This window comes from Podospora anserina, chromosome 7 (assembly GCF_000226545.1).
Source record: "Podospora anserina S mat+ genomic DNA chromosome 7, supercontig 3".
NCBI lineage: Eukaryota > Fungi > Ascomycota > Sordariomycetes > Sordariales > Podosporaceae > Podospora > Podospora anserina.
Window position 1 is genome coordinate 364,454 of NW_001914848.1, and position 14,311 is coordinate 378,764.

The 14,311-nt window shown below is 51.1% G+C and overlaps 4 protein-coding genes across 4 annotated transcripts, besides 1 other annotated feature; 1 reads left to right on the top strand and 3 right to left on the bottom strand.

The window, feature by feature from the left end:
• Positions 1-2,045: 2,045 nt before the first annotated feature.
• On the bottom strand, positions 2,046-4,499 carry PODANS_7_480 (uncharacterized protein; the record flags this gene model as incomplete). The annotated part of the gene is made up of 2 exons (XM_001905477.1): positions 2,046-4,242; positions 4,312-4,499. 2 exons carry the CDS (start codon positions 4,497-4,499, stop codon positions 2,046-2,048), a joined length of 2,385 nt encoding a protein of 794 aa, XP_001905512.1.
• A 2,917-nt stretch (positions 4,500-7,416) lies between these two features.
• PODANS_7_470 (uncharacterized protein) lies at positions 7,417-8,022 on the top strand (the record flags this gene model as incomplete). Its single annotated transcript, XM_001905478.1, has 1 exon — positions 7,417-8,022. One exon carries the CDS (start codon positions 7,417-7,419, stop codon positions 8,020-8,022), a length of 606 nt encoding a protein of 201 aa, XP_001905513.1.
• Positions 8,023-8,524: 502 nt separating this feature from the next.
• On the bottom strand, positions 8,525-9,820 carry PODANS_7_460 (uncharacterized protein; the record flags this gene model as incomplete). Its single annotated transcript, XM_001905479.1, has 1 exon — positions 8,525-9,820. One exon carries the CDS (start codon positions 9,818-9,820, stop codon positions 8,525-8,527), a length of 1,296 nt encoding a protein of 431 aa, XP_001905514.1.
• A 1,285-nt stretch (positions 9,821-11,105) lies between these two features.
• On the bottom strand, positions 11,106-13,106 carry PODANS_7_450 (uncharacterized protein; the record flags this gene model as incomplete). Its single annotated transcript, XM_001905480.1, has 4 exons — positions 11,106-11,980; positions 12,054-12,220; positions 12,317-12,882; positions 12,942-13,106. 4 exons carry the CDS (start codon positions 13,104-13,106, stop codon positions 11,106-11,108), a joined length of 1,773 nt encoding a protein of 590 aa, XP_001905515.1.
• Positions 13,107-14,093: 987 nt separating this feature from the next.
• Positions 14,094-14,181, bottom strand: a tRNA (tRNA-Lys).
• Positions 14,182-14,311: the final 130 nt, after the last annotated feature.

The window sequence follows — 14,311 nt, forward strand, 5'->3', positions numbered from 1 at the left end:
AACCACAACACTACAAATATACCCTCAACAAGTCTCAGAATAAAAACACCTGCGTGACAGTAACTCGCTCGCAGGCCGCACTTCACGTAAGACAAAGAAAAGACACTATAGGCTCGCAGGCCACATAATAAGCACCGGATTGGCCTAATTAGAGGGCCAGAATTGCCTGCACGCGTGCAAGGCACAAAATATAAAGAAAAGAATGAAAGTCAATGTCCTGTCTAAAATAGAATATCCGAAGCAGACCGCTTATATATATGACCCCTGAACCCCTGAGTCCTTTAAGAGCCCCGCTTCCTTACTTATACTCTTAGGCCTGTGGCCGTACCCCAAACTAATAGTAGCCCTGTATGCCTTTAAAGGTCCTTTGTAAAGAATATTCTTAAGGGATCTAAGCCGGGAAGTTCCACTACTACTTATAGCAATATTGCCCACTATAATATTAATTTGTAAAGCAGTAAGTAGGGCATTTAGTAGTACCTATATATTAATAATAATAGAGTTAAAGTAAATATATAATATATAACAAACCTTTATTTAAAATCTTTAAAAGGGATATTAGTTAAAGATACTTTTAAATAATCCTAATTCGGTATAGTTAAATGTAACGAACCCCTATATAGAACTTTTGAAAGGGATATGGGTTAAAAGTAACTTCTAACAATTAGTTCGGTGCAGCTAAATAATGCACAATAAGATATCTTAATGTAAACATAAAATACCGTAAATACAATTGTGAATTGCATACTGCGGAACTATCTATCTACACTAGCCAGTTCCTCCATATATATAGACCTATTTATTACCATTATTACCAGTGATAATCGTGATTATTACCCTTAGCGCAAGTGATAATTTGACTTCCCCACTTTTCCGTTCCTAGTGGTTGGACGGGTCGCGCCCCGCGCTCCCTACTTATATCAGGTCCGTAACACTAATAAAATTATAATATTACTTTTATTATTTATTTTTATATTAATAGTATATAGGTCTATTTCTTCGAATTTTACATTTTAAATTAAAAAAACATATTCAATATTTAAATGTTAAGAGTTACTAGTAGCTTATATATAAATCTTAACAGAAACAAAAATTTACTTAAAAATATATAAATCTTTATTAAATAAAAATCCTAAAAAGTCTGCGGTTTTAAATTACTATTTTTAAACTTTTAAACTACTTTTTAAAATTCTTAGTAGATTGTTTATACCCTTACTCGCTTTAAAATTACATTGGGATTTTACAAGGTTTTATATGTAGATTTTGTGCAAGTGCCCAGTCGCGCAACTGCCTGGTCAGCATTAGCTAGCTGAGCAGATCTTCGATAGGAAAACCCCGAGCCTAATTTAGTGTAGCAAAAAAGTTCCAGAACCCAAGAAAACAAGACAAAGTTACGACTGGGCTGAGGAGGGCCTTTTTGGCACGAGCTTGTTGCCTTCTGGGGAGATCAGGACGTCTTGGCCGATGACGGCACGGTCAGAGCGACAACACATCCTCGCCAGGCTCTCGACGTGTGTGAACAGAGTAAATGATCAAGTATTCTATTTCGCCCATGAGAGAAGCAGGGACTCATCCTCTGCCTTCTCATGTCTGCTTAATGGACCTCTCCCAGCTCTTGCCCCGACAATGACCATCTCTTTCGAGATTGGTGATGCCGCCGGCCATGTCCCCTCCCATCTTGCTAGCGGCATGATATAAACAAAGCCAAACGAAGATTAACAAAAAAAGGGGAATATGTGAAAAAGCCAAAAACCCGAAAATGGTTTGCCCAACACCGCCGCTTGCCTTTTGCCGCAAAGGGATAATATTATACACACGTCTCCACCGGCCCCCATATAACAGCCCTGTTCATATGTAACCACCGACGACGTTAAAAACAAGACGTGAAAAAGGAAATGGTTGTCAGGTCATGACACAGGCGTGGGCAGGAAAATCATCTCCCTCCAACGGTGGCACCTCCACCGCTCCCAAAACAGAAATAGGCAGCAAAACGCAGAACCGAGGTATCCAAGCGACGACACAAAGGAAAATCCCCCATCCATGGGTCAACAACTGCTCAGAACTGACGTCTGGAAAGTCAAGTTCATGCCCTCTGGGCCTGCCTTTCCTCCTATCGGGCCACCTCCTGCACCCAAAGGACTTGGAGCCCGTTTTCTGCCCCTTCCTGAGCCAGATCTTCTTCCCATCAAGCCATCCAACAGCCGGCCGTGATCTGCCCAGCCAAACGATGTCCCGCCTCCTCCATGGCCATGACAATGTCCGTGGTCGTGTCCCTCCAAGCCGTAGTACAGCCCGTGATGCTTGGTGCTGCTCGTTAATAAATGCAAACCCTTGCACTGATTTGCAACGCCCTGTTTGACAAGGTTCTGGATTGACCTCTCGCTCCCATCAAAAACATTGGCATAGGGGAAGATGATGCTCCTCTCGCTGACGAGTTTGCTCTGATCAAAGGCCCCTTGCTCCAGCAACAACACGGCGCAACGGAGATAGCGAGCTTCCATGTGGATGTCGGATCGGACATCGGTTCTCTGGATGGCGTATTTGACCAGCTGGAGAGGAGTGTTGCCGCAGTTGTTGAACACGTTAACATTGGCACCTTTTCCACAAAGGAACTGGACGGCGGTCACAATGCCGAACTCGGATGCGTAGTGGAGTGCTGTGTTGCCCTCTGTATCCCGTTTCGCAAGGAAGGCGTGAAGTTCAAAGTCTGGCGCCTTCGAGGCCGTCTCGAATATGGACTCTAGTTTCTTGTTCAAGTCGGTGTCGGCAAAACCCGTTCTTCCCGCAGCGGCCCGGCGCAAAAGCTTCATAATCGGTGATCTACGGACGTGCTGGGCTGAACTATCGTTGGGGTCATTCATAGTCATGACTTCTTGGTGGTGGTGGGGTAGCGAGTAGAGACTGTCGGATCCGCAAGTCGAGTTGTCGCCCGTCGATGGGGCCTTTGAGTCGGAGAATTCGGGGAGGTAACGACGAATGAACTCGACTTCGTCGCCAAATATTCTGGCTAATTTAGGGGCCGTCCTCTCCAGATTCCGCCTCACGCTGTGCCATAGCCTCTCTCCATCTGCCGCCTTGCTGGCAACCAAAAACCGAGCAGCACCGTGTCCAACTTCGCGAAATACGTAGTACAATGTTTCGATCGGAAACTCCTCCTTGGCGACAATGTGGTGCAGGAATGTGTGCTTCTCGCCGTCTCGAAGACAAAAGTCAAATCCCCTGGACCGCAAGACACGTATGAGATTCAGGAAAGACACCGGTCTAAGTCTGGGTTGGCTTGGTGGAGCGTAGACATGAAGAAATGTTTCTCCCCGTTGGTTGACCATCTGAAGATCGTCCGTATGCCTAATGATCAGTAGCAATAGCGAAACACGCGCACCCCACCGCGCAGCCACATGAAGTAGCGAGTTGCCATACTTGTCCACCATGTTAGCCTCTTCATCTGTTACCGAGAAGTTGGTAAACGCCGAGTTCTCGGTTGCTTGTGCTTCAATGGCCCTTGATAACCGCTCGTGAACGCACACGGCGCCTGTCCTGTCCTCGCCATCGTAATAATTAGAACAGCACATCTCAAGCAGGGCCTTGTTGAGTTCTTCCGTGGTTGGGTTTACTGTCGAGTATTTCGGCTTGAAGAGACCGTTGGTGGCCTTGGTTCCCTTGAACGGCTTGCGGGGCTTGTCTTGAAGTGAGGCCAGAAACTCCTCCCGTGTCATCTTGCTCAGCGCTGTGTTGGCCCCCGTGTTGTTCAGGTTGATGCGCCTCGACGACGCTGAAGAGGACGAGCGGGCCAGACTCGATATGCCTGACGAGATGCTGGAAAGAACCGAGGCCCATGATCTTCGTTTGGCCGATGGTGTGAGTGACGATGCGCGTGACGGCGACTTGTCTCGCATGTAGGTATCGGAGGTGTCTGGGGAGTCGGCTGAGCTGGCGCTGGCAATCGCCAGCGGCGATGAGTCGGGCGAGTCGGACTGTTTGATGGTGACGCTGGTATCCGAGCCCTCGGCGTAAAACCCGGTCTGCGCGTCAGAGAACACTGAGGCACTCATGGGATCGGGATAGCTGCGTGATCGCGCTGCTTCTAGCCGTTGGCGGGCCCTCCTATTCCTCATCCGCCGCTCCTCCCGAACCGACCTCAGGAAACGAACTCTGACGAGCATGGTGGTCATGTCTCTGGGCCTCCAATCATCGATTCGACGATCTGGTAGCAAGTTTTTGAGGTGCTTGTGAGTGTTGCGCTGCCTGTGACACAGTCATGTCTTGTTAGCCACACCTTGGCCGCCATGCATGTCGTGGATAGGGGGTGCGCACCTGGGATCAAACGTGCCATCTTTCAGGCGCTCAAGGATGCGAACGAGCGGTAATTTTTCGCTTTGTGTACAGACATAGAGGCGCAACAATTTCTTTTGCTTTTCGACCGGCCATGGCTTTTCGCGGCGCCCTCGTCGGATGGCCGGTTTCCCATTGCTGCTGCCAGCAGCCGTCTTGACGTCGGCCATCCTCTGTCCAGTCCTCTCTCTCGGCCGGTGGTTCGTCTCAAGCACAGTTCGTCCGTCTGTCACCCCTTCTCCACCTGATGTTTGAGTTCCAGTTTGCGAGCCGTAAGTTTCAATGACTTCAGTCTCGACTCCAGGTCTGAGGAGGGATCGGCTGCGAATGATTGTCAATCTCGACCATCCACACTCGGCAGCCTCGTCGGGGATCCCTGGTAGTCGCTGCTGTGTTCGGCCGGTCTGGTTGTGGTCGGACAGGCGGTGTTAGTGTCGGGTAGTTGAGGATTATGGCACGGGGGTATATTGACGACGATAGCACCGGGAGTATGTGTGACGATGAGGCTTTCGGGAATGGCTGCAGTTTAAGACGCTCAGCTTGAGATTCCAGTAGTCCCAGAGGCCAAAACTGGTGCGTTCTCGCGGGGACGTAGCTTTCCCCAATCGGTTCTAGAAGGCTGCCAGGCCCAGTCACCGGAAGTGAGCCTTGGCTGCTGTGGGAAGTCCCCCTCGCTACTGTACACGGCGGAATGGCGAAATGGAACCCCCGCTCTGCCCCAGAACCTGGATCCTAATTTCCACCACTGAAGCACCCCTGGGGTGCTGAGCTGAGGTGGTGAGCCTGCCGGACCGGCAGTGATAGAGACCTATGATGCTACCGGTATTTGTCACTCGAAGCACTGTCCGAGCGTGCTTGTCGAGCTATCAGGTGACTGGTGATTTGGTAACAGCAACTGGACCTCCTGGGAAGAAGAAAAGGAAGGATTATGGTGTGGGGAGAAGTTGACCAAATGCCGGCTCGTTTCGCATCCCCTTGCGATTCCATTCGTCTTGCTGTCCTTCCATTGCAGTTTCTGCGCAACTGCAACCCCCGCCAAACGGGACAACAGCGAAAGAGGCATGGCTCGGGCAAGGCGACATGAGCGAGGGTCGCTGTGGTGTTGACAGGCTCTGGCTGGGCGAGATGGTTCCTGGCATGACCGTCCCTTGGCAAGTGTTGGCACGCCTGGCAGCTGTTGACGCTGGTTTGGCAGGTTACACGAGAACGCCCAGCTGGGCCAATCAGCAGCGAGTAATTGCATTGCTGCGCCCCACAGGGTCCGAGCACATTGCGATTGGGACCTCACTTCTCCTTTTTTGGACTAGCATCCACCTCCTCAAGCCAAGGTCAACTGCAAGGACAATCAACAGCATCACCATTCACAGACAACAGACAACAGCTGGGAGAGAGCATCTCAGTCACAGCATGATATCAAATTCAAGGTGGCGACAGCTTCAAACATCTGACCGATCGTCGCTTTTCCGACGTAACCACAGGGCAAGAGCAGAGACCCTCTGCAGCAGATGAAGGGGCGGAGATGCGCAAAGAAGATTGAACGTTGGTTTCAACAGGTCCTTGGATTGATTGGGACATGCACGGGACGAAATCTGCGCCAAGAACCACACTTTTCAATATAAACATTTTTTCAACACTGCATCACCAACACCCACCATCCATCATCCATTACCGTCATCTTTTCTGTCTTGTCCCTTTTTTTTCTTGGCCATTTCTTCGGTTCCTTCGGAGCTGGGACTGCCGAACATGGAAGCGGAAAACGGAGGCCCGAAACAACGTCACAGTCCGGAAGAGTTCTCCGAACCGTCACTGACTGCGGGTCCATCTGGTCTGGTCTTGTCGAGACAACCATGACATGTAGGGCTGACGGTCCCCGGGTGCCGCCATCCGAAAAAAATATCCTCGCCGATCCATCACTTCTTCTTGTGTTGGTCTTTGGTTGTCAACAGCTTTCCACGTGGTCTGACGACGGCGGCACATTCTCTACATTTTCTTTGGTGTTGATACGTCGTAGAGGAATCTGACAAGTGTCAGAAGGTGTCACAGCGCATGCTGTGTGCCCACTGAGAGCCTACCCGAGACAAGTCTACATATACATTACACCCTGCTGTTTGGCTGGCTTTTATATCGAAATACTGTCACACGGTATTGATATTCCGTTCTTTGCCCCAAGCCTGTCATGAATATTCGATGTTTGCCATTCCCATAACTACATACAACCCGGAGGCGACAAGCCACACCACCAAATGATCGCGATTCAGCCGCTTCGACTTCCAATGAGGGACACTGTGTTTCCTCCTGGACAGTGCAGACAGTCAATTGCACTCACCTCTCACATCCTGCAAAGAAACCGCTTGCTTCTTCCATCGGGTGAAGATGGCACCACACTTTTTATCGGGACTTTTTGCAACACGAGCTTGTTGGTGGACCGCAGCACTCAAAGTGGAAACTATCATTAAATAAAGCGCGACGACAGGCATCTCCCTGGCGACCTTCCACCGGACGTCGCGGATACCGCCACTGACTCGCAGGTCTTTCAGCATGTCCCATACTCAGAGATAAGCTGAAGGTATTCCCGACCTGCTGTTGTCAAGCCGCATAATCTCGATAGTGGCAGGGGCGGCACAAATCCGTGGACATGCCCACGCTGACCAAGCATGATGGTAGGGGTCAGTGTCCCTATCAGGCGTGATGCCGGCGCAATACACCCTCGTACCCGCGCCTGAAGCACCACCATCGCGACAAGCCCACAGTGGGGTGTTGCCTCTCTCGTGTCTTTTGGTGATCAGTGGAGAGGTTTGACGCACTGCCGGCCTGCCGGTTTCCAGCTGCTGGCTGGCGTGACTGGTTGGAGAAAACTTCCATTTTTCAGCGTGTTTATTAAATCTTGTCCCTCCTTCAACCACCTCCTTCAACTTCATCACGGTTCACCACCTTCCAGTCTTTACGGTATTTCACGTTGTTTTCCAACAAAAACAGCAACCACACATTCGTTCTTCATACATACACTCGTTAGTATACTTTTTACAAAACCAACCACGGCCATAATGCGCTCCTCCACCATTTCCGTCCTCCCTCGGCGCTGCCTCCATGGTCGCTGCCATCCAGATCACCTCCCCCTCCAAGAACGACGTTCTCGACCTCTCGGCCGGCGTCAAGGTCGAGTGGTCCACCGTCAACACCGACCCTGACTCGGCCCACCTCTTCCTCGTCAACATGGCCTCGGGCCACACCCCCTACAACAAGGACCTCGGTGAGGTCGACCTCTCGACCGGCTCCATCGTGATCACCGAGAAGGACGTCCCCGAGGACGGCGCCTTCCAGTTCAACTTCCAGAGCGTCAAGCAGAACAACATGGGCATCCTCGCCCAGAGCGAGCAGTTTGAGAACAAGAAGGAGGAGGGCAAGGACAAGGACGAGACCACCACCAAGGCCACCACCACCACTGGAGGTGCCAAGACCACCTTGACCACTGCCACCACCGCTGCTACCGCCGCTACCACCACTGGCGCCGATTCCGAGGACACCGATGATGAGGAGACCGAGACCAGCAGCACTTCTACTGGCACCTCCACCGGTACCGCTGCTGCTGCTTCTGGCACTTCTTCGGAGACCCCTGAGAGCGGTGCTGCTGGTCTTGCTGTCAAGGGCACCATGCTCGCCCTCGTTGCTGGTGTCTTGGCTGTCGTTGCCTAAGTCTGCGGAGAGTGAATACCACTGTCCCTGTCAAGGGGTCATGTCAACTTTGAGGTTGGGTGTGAAGAGAGCGGTCCTGGGGAAAAGGGCCAGGGAGTTGGGTGCGTGAGCTCTGGAGAGGTCATAGTCGTTGATGTAATGACATAATAATGAGAGTTCATGCATTTGGTGTTTTACGAACTCTGTCATCTTCTGGCGCTTTGCGTGTGATAATAGGTACATGGATTGGGATATGTAATGAGAAACACTTTGGATTAGATATAGACAATACTTGACATGTATTTGACGAAACAAAGCAGTCAACTATAACGATTGCCATTGGTGTACTGCTCAATATCAACCTTACATGTTCCTTTGAGACGCATCGAGGCGGCGTCAAGGGGGCACAGCATGTGATCGGCAGTCGACATTTCCAGAAACACATCATCCATAGAACTACGAGTAGCATGCTGAGAAGCTTCCACGCCACCGCCTTCTCTGTCCAAAGCCTCCCCTATGCCTCTCAAGTCTCAATCGTCGTCACAGGCACAACAACAAAATTGTCAAAGCTCATATTCACCACCGTGTTGGCAACAGTAGACCGAACCTCCAGCTGCAACACATTGCGCGTCGGGTTCGCATGGCAATCAAAAGTACTGCTCCTCTGCATCCAGTCAAACGCCGCCCCATTGCCTGAGTGCATCGTGGTAACGCCAACCTTGACCGACCACCCGACACCGCTTTGGCTGTTGGTCGTGAGCTTGGTGTCATAGTACAGCCTGTACCTCACGCCCGCGACGCAGGTGATGGTCTGGCCGTATGTCAGGCTGGACTGCCCACGGGGGTGGACGTTGTAGCCGGTGTAGAGGTGGAGGAAGTGTCTGCCTTGGGGGGTGATGTGGTTGGTGGTTGTTCCGACGGAAGAGGTTCCGCCGCTGCCGGTGGTGGCGAGGATGTTCCATCCTCGGAGGCTGTTGCCTTCGAAATTGCCATTCTTGATGGGTGACGCCGCTGCGGCAACGGTTGGGCAGACGGAGGCGGAGGCAGAAGCGGTTGAGGTGACGGTTGCGGTGAAGGAAGAGACCTGGATCGAGGTTTCAAGCTGGATTTGGGTATGAGTCTCAGTCTCGACTTGTGTCTGGATGAGGGTGGCGGTTTGAGTCTGGGTTTGGGTCTCAACCAGAGTCTGGGTCTGGGTCTCAACCTCAGTTTGGGTTTGTATGAGAGTCTCAGTCTCAGTCAGAGTCTGGGTATGAGTCTCGGTGTGAAGCTGGGTATCGGTGTGGAAATGGGATTCGGTGTGGAAATGAGTGTCGGTTTGGAGATGGGTGTCGGTTTGGAGGTGGGTGTCTGTCTGGACATGAGTGTGGGTCTCGGTCTCAATGAGGACCTCGGTGATGGTCGAGACAAGAGTCTCCGCAGTCGCTGTCTCGGTCACAGTCTCCACAACAGGAGGAAGCGTGGCAGTTTGGGTCTCCGTGACAGTGGCAACATCTTGCGAGGCGGTGTGGATGGTTGTCTGAACCTCGACCTGGGTGATGGTGGACACAATGGTCGTGGCAGCAGGGCAATCGGTGGCAGCTGATGTGATGGTCTCGTCAATGGTGGTGATATCGGTCGGCGCCGAGGTGTCTGTCTCGACAGTGGACTCGGAAGAAATCTCAGTCCCAGTGGGCTCAGAAGAGGGCTCGGTCTCTCTAGGGTCGATCAAGGTAGCCGACTCGGTAGCAGAGACGTATGAAGTGACAGCGCTCGCGGTGACAGTTGTGATGCCGATGCAAGAGCAGGCCGAGGTAGCCTCAGCAGGCGAGATGGACATTGCGTCCAAGCAGTTATCGTGCCGCTTGAACCTCCCATGCCCCTTCCCATGATTTTCCTTTCCCTTTCCATGATGATCTCTGCCCTTGCCCTTGCTCTCTTTGCCCTTAGCCTTCCCCGTAGCCTTGGGCTTCTTGGAGCAAGTTTTGTGCGAAGGGGTTGCGGCCAAGGTGCTGGTACTATCGATTTGTCAGTAATGTTCTTGGGTGAAGATACTAGTAACTGTTTGGACTTACACGGTAGGCGTGACGGTGATCGCGTTGTTAGTTTGCAAGACACCTGTGCAGAAGGCGCTGGCAGCATCGACGGACTGGATGAAGCACCGATGCACATTGTCCTCATGACACGCACCATCCTCTCCACGCTTGATATTCTTATTGGAGACACCGCGGGCTGGACTGGCCGTGACACTTCCGGCGAGGAGAAGGCCGCCAAGTAGAGCAGAAGAAAGATACATGACTGTGTTGGCGGTTGAAAGAACGACTGAGGTAAGATGATATTCAAAGGAATGGATGGGTTGGTGAACGAATGTCAACCTTAAACCCTACGTTTAGGCAGAGAACAGCTAGAAAATGAAGGAACAGAGTGACTTCGAAAGAGCAACATGTCCCAGAAGACTTCGAAGTCCATTTTATAAAGGTCTCTCAATCCCCATGACCGTGACCGCCAAGCTATCAATCTGCTAAACTATGTGCAGGCCTGCTTTTCAGGGTCCCAACCCTAGATATGCATGACGTGAGTCTCTCTGCAGTCTCCCTGACGCAGCCATGAGGCACAATGGCCTAGGGTCCTCGAGATGGGTGTGAATTCCCTTGCCCATATTTTCACCGCGCTCACAAGATGTCCTCACTGCTTGTCTTCTCTCAGACAAGTCGTTTAACTGCCTGGCACACCCACACAAATGCCTGTGACTGCCGCTATAGTACCACTCCGTAATTTCTCATAGCAAGCGCACTGTGCTAAAGAACCATCAGCATCATCGCCAAAGATACGGATTTGGACAGCAATGCGATTCTCCCCACTGACACTAAAACGAAGAGGGACTCGCTTGGCTGGGCATCGGCCCCGCAAAGACTTGAAAGAATCAGGTCAGCATTGCGTTGTTTTCAGAGACTACATAAAAGGCCCTTATCATCTATTTTTGGAAGTAGTTGTGTGCAACACCGGTTTACCTTCCACCCAGAGTACTCTTGCAGATGGTATAGTCCCGGGGCCATGCTCACACACAACCAAGACAATGTCGAACATGGCGTGATAGGGCATGGCATAAATCCAGCAAGCCAAACTCAAAGGACCAAATATGGCCATGGGGAGAAAAGACAATAAGAAATGATCTGTAAACCAGGTGTTAGTTTCAATGTCAAGTTCTCCGCAGTCCGGAGACTCTTACCAAAGAGCCATCGCCTTCGACAAATCGTCTCCCAAACTTCCGTCTCCAACAGACGCTCTGCTCCATCCCATCTCCAAGGTCCACGAATTTTAAACTTAAGGTTTACATTCGTCCCCAATGCCCAAGCAATGGCCAACCTCCACTCCCTTCGTTCCCCCGACCTCTTGACAATCTCTGCGAACCCAACTGCGGAGTTCATATCCAATGCTAACTGGTACACATAGCTCTCATGATCGTTACCATATCCGATCCGGCTATCCTTGCCATGTAACAACCTGTAGTGCGGCTCATCCTCCGGCCTCAACTCATGCACCCTCTCTGGAACCATGATGCCCAGGATCCACAACTGAGCCTGCATCTCCGCCAACGGCGGGATCGCCCCTAGACTTGGTCTCAAGAACCCGATGAATCCCACTGTTGGGTCTCTGTCGTGCAAGATTTTTCTCACGTCGGCCTCTTCTGCCGTGGGGTAGTGATCTCTGTCCAGAAAAGGAAAGGTTTGCTTGTAGCCTGTGAAGCAGATGACAATGTCGGGCTTGATATTCCCGTCTTTGACCCTCTGAAACTCCGGTCGTCCATTGTCTTGAAAGTGTATCTCTCCGTCGGAGGAGACTGACTCGGGCCAAGGGGCCAAGTCAATCTGTCGACCATTGGTGGAAGGTACGGGCGACTGGATGATACCCGAGCGGATGCGGTCGACAAGACTTCTTTTGGAGTTGAGACGATAGGGGTACGAGATGTAGGGAGATGCTTTGCTGCTCTTGAAGAAAACTGCAATGAAGAGATCAGTCTGAGAGTTCCTAAGGTACCCGGTCTAGCTATTGAAAAAGGGAGAAAAGCTTACTTTTGCTAACATGGTTCTTCTCTGGGGAAGGTTCTCCGACAATCTGGTCGAGACCTCCTGAAGTTCCGGTGTTCAGCCACAGTATTCCTTTGACGTACCAGTCGTAGAATGTCCAGGGGGCATTGGAGTTGCGCAACAGAGGGTGGACATAGGCTGTGTCGAAGAGACTTGCTCGGGCATTGTCCAATGGCACTGTTAGAATGCTATTGGGTGTACCCCCAAGGACAGAAAAAAAGACGGGACTGAGGTTTCTCTGAGACTACAGTGTCAGTAAAGACCACTTACCAACGGGAATGCCGCGCTCTTGAGTGTCAGGAAAATCCAAACATGGCGGACCAACCTTGGGTGCAAAATGGAAGCCACTGCGGTGGCACATCACAACCTGCTTGGTGGGTGAGGTAACGGCCAGGTACGCTATATCTGCTCCTGTCTCGCCGCTTCCAAGCACCATGACTGTCTTATTAGTTCCAAACTGTGAGCGGGATTTGAACTGGGATGAATGCATCACCAAGGGCACATGGTCCTCCAGCCCCGGGATTTCGGGCAGGTTAGGGGTGACATGCAGGCCAGAGCACATTGAAATCGCATCACAGGTCCAACTCTTTTGCTTCCCCGTTCCTTTGGCTGAATACGTAATTGTATGACCCTTGCCTTTGATGTTGGGCTTTACCGATACCACAGTGATGGAGAGTTTGATTTGGGACCAAGGCTTGAATTTGTCGCAGTACTCGTGGAGATACTTGACGTAGCGCTCGGCAGAGACGAAGTCGGGGTCCTCGTCACGGAGACGGAAGTCTGAGAAGGAAGTAAGCTGCTTAGAACTGACAAGCTGTGGATTTTGCCTATGTTAGCCTTGTGAGTTAAGTGTGCCGTGGAGACTCAACAAACCTCGGTATCTTCATAGATCCTGGCTTGAAATGTGCCGCCGATGGTGTCTTCGCTCTCGAATAACAGTGTTTCAATGGGCTCAGTGCCGAGAAAAGTGTGAGCAGAAACAAGATATTTCAGAGTAACTAGTCCTGAAGGACCTGCTCCGATGACTGCAGCCTTCATGTTTACAAAGCGGTCGTCATTCGGTATTTAGAGGCCCAGAAAGAAAGAGGAGAGCAGGGGAACAAAAGGTTTGAGTGTAGTGAAGAAAGGGGCATAGCAAATACATGTAGTCTCAACAGTTCTTTCTAATCTTTCCACTCAACATTCAACGGCCGTGATGCGTGATACCGGCCGCATGATGGTCAAAAGTGCGAGGACACGATCACCCCAATTTGAGTATTTCTACTCAGGTTGGTGTTGTTTCCCAAACAGAAGAATAGAACGACCTGCGGTCAGCAATATGAGTTCTTGGTATGGGGACGATTGTTATCAAGAGGTATTACTCATGAATATGCATAACACATCCTGCATTCCAGGGGGGGGGGGGGCTATGAGTCAAGTCCGGCTTGACTTGACGGTCAAGTCAAGGAAGCAAGTCAAGCCAAGCCGGCCTTTTTTCTGGCCAAGTCAAATCAAGCCCTTTTATTAGCTTAACTTATAAATCTACCAAACCGCTTAGGCCTATATATATATATAGGTACCGGCCAAAAGTCTAGCCAGGATTCCGGCCAAGGCTCCGGGCGGGAGGGTCCGGGCCCGGAACCAGTGTTCCCGCTCTATACTCTCGGGCCGAAAAAACACTTGGGGCCTTCTAAGTTCGGCTTGTTAAGTTAAGTTGGTGATGGCGTCAAGCAAGCCAGGCCCGAGGAGCCTCAAGACAAGCCAAGCTGAGGCCTCGGCTTGCTCGACTTGGCTCATTGCCCACCCTGCTACATTCCATCATTACCTTAAGAAATGGTGTCTGAACCCTCCCTCGAATGCCTCTTAACCACTGCCCCATTACTTGATCCGATGACTTGCACGGCGATGACTCTACGGCTGAAGCCATGAGGGGAGGTTCGGTTAACTGTTCCACACCCTCTCTTCCTCCGTATTTCAAAAAAAAAAAGGAGGCAGAAGACCAAAAAAAAGACCAAGATCAAAAAGCAAGATAGACGACGGGAATTGAGCCCGACGTGGGGGTCGAACCCACAACCTTGAGATGACGGAGGAACTCCTTAAGAGTCTCACGCTCTACCGATTGAGCTAGCCGGGCGGGCTCGTGTGCCTACCAGGATTTGGTGTCGTTGTGAGCAGAATCTGGGATTGACACTGGCATTGGAGATATTTTTGTGTGTCGTTGAAGCTTCTCTGTCTCTAGGGCTGAGTGGGGGTCAAAGCTCGTG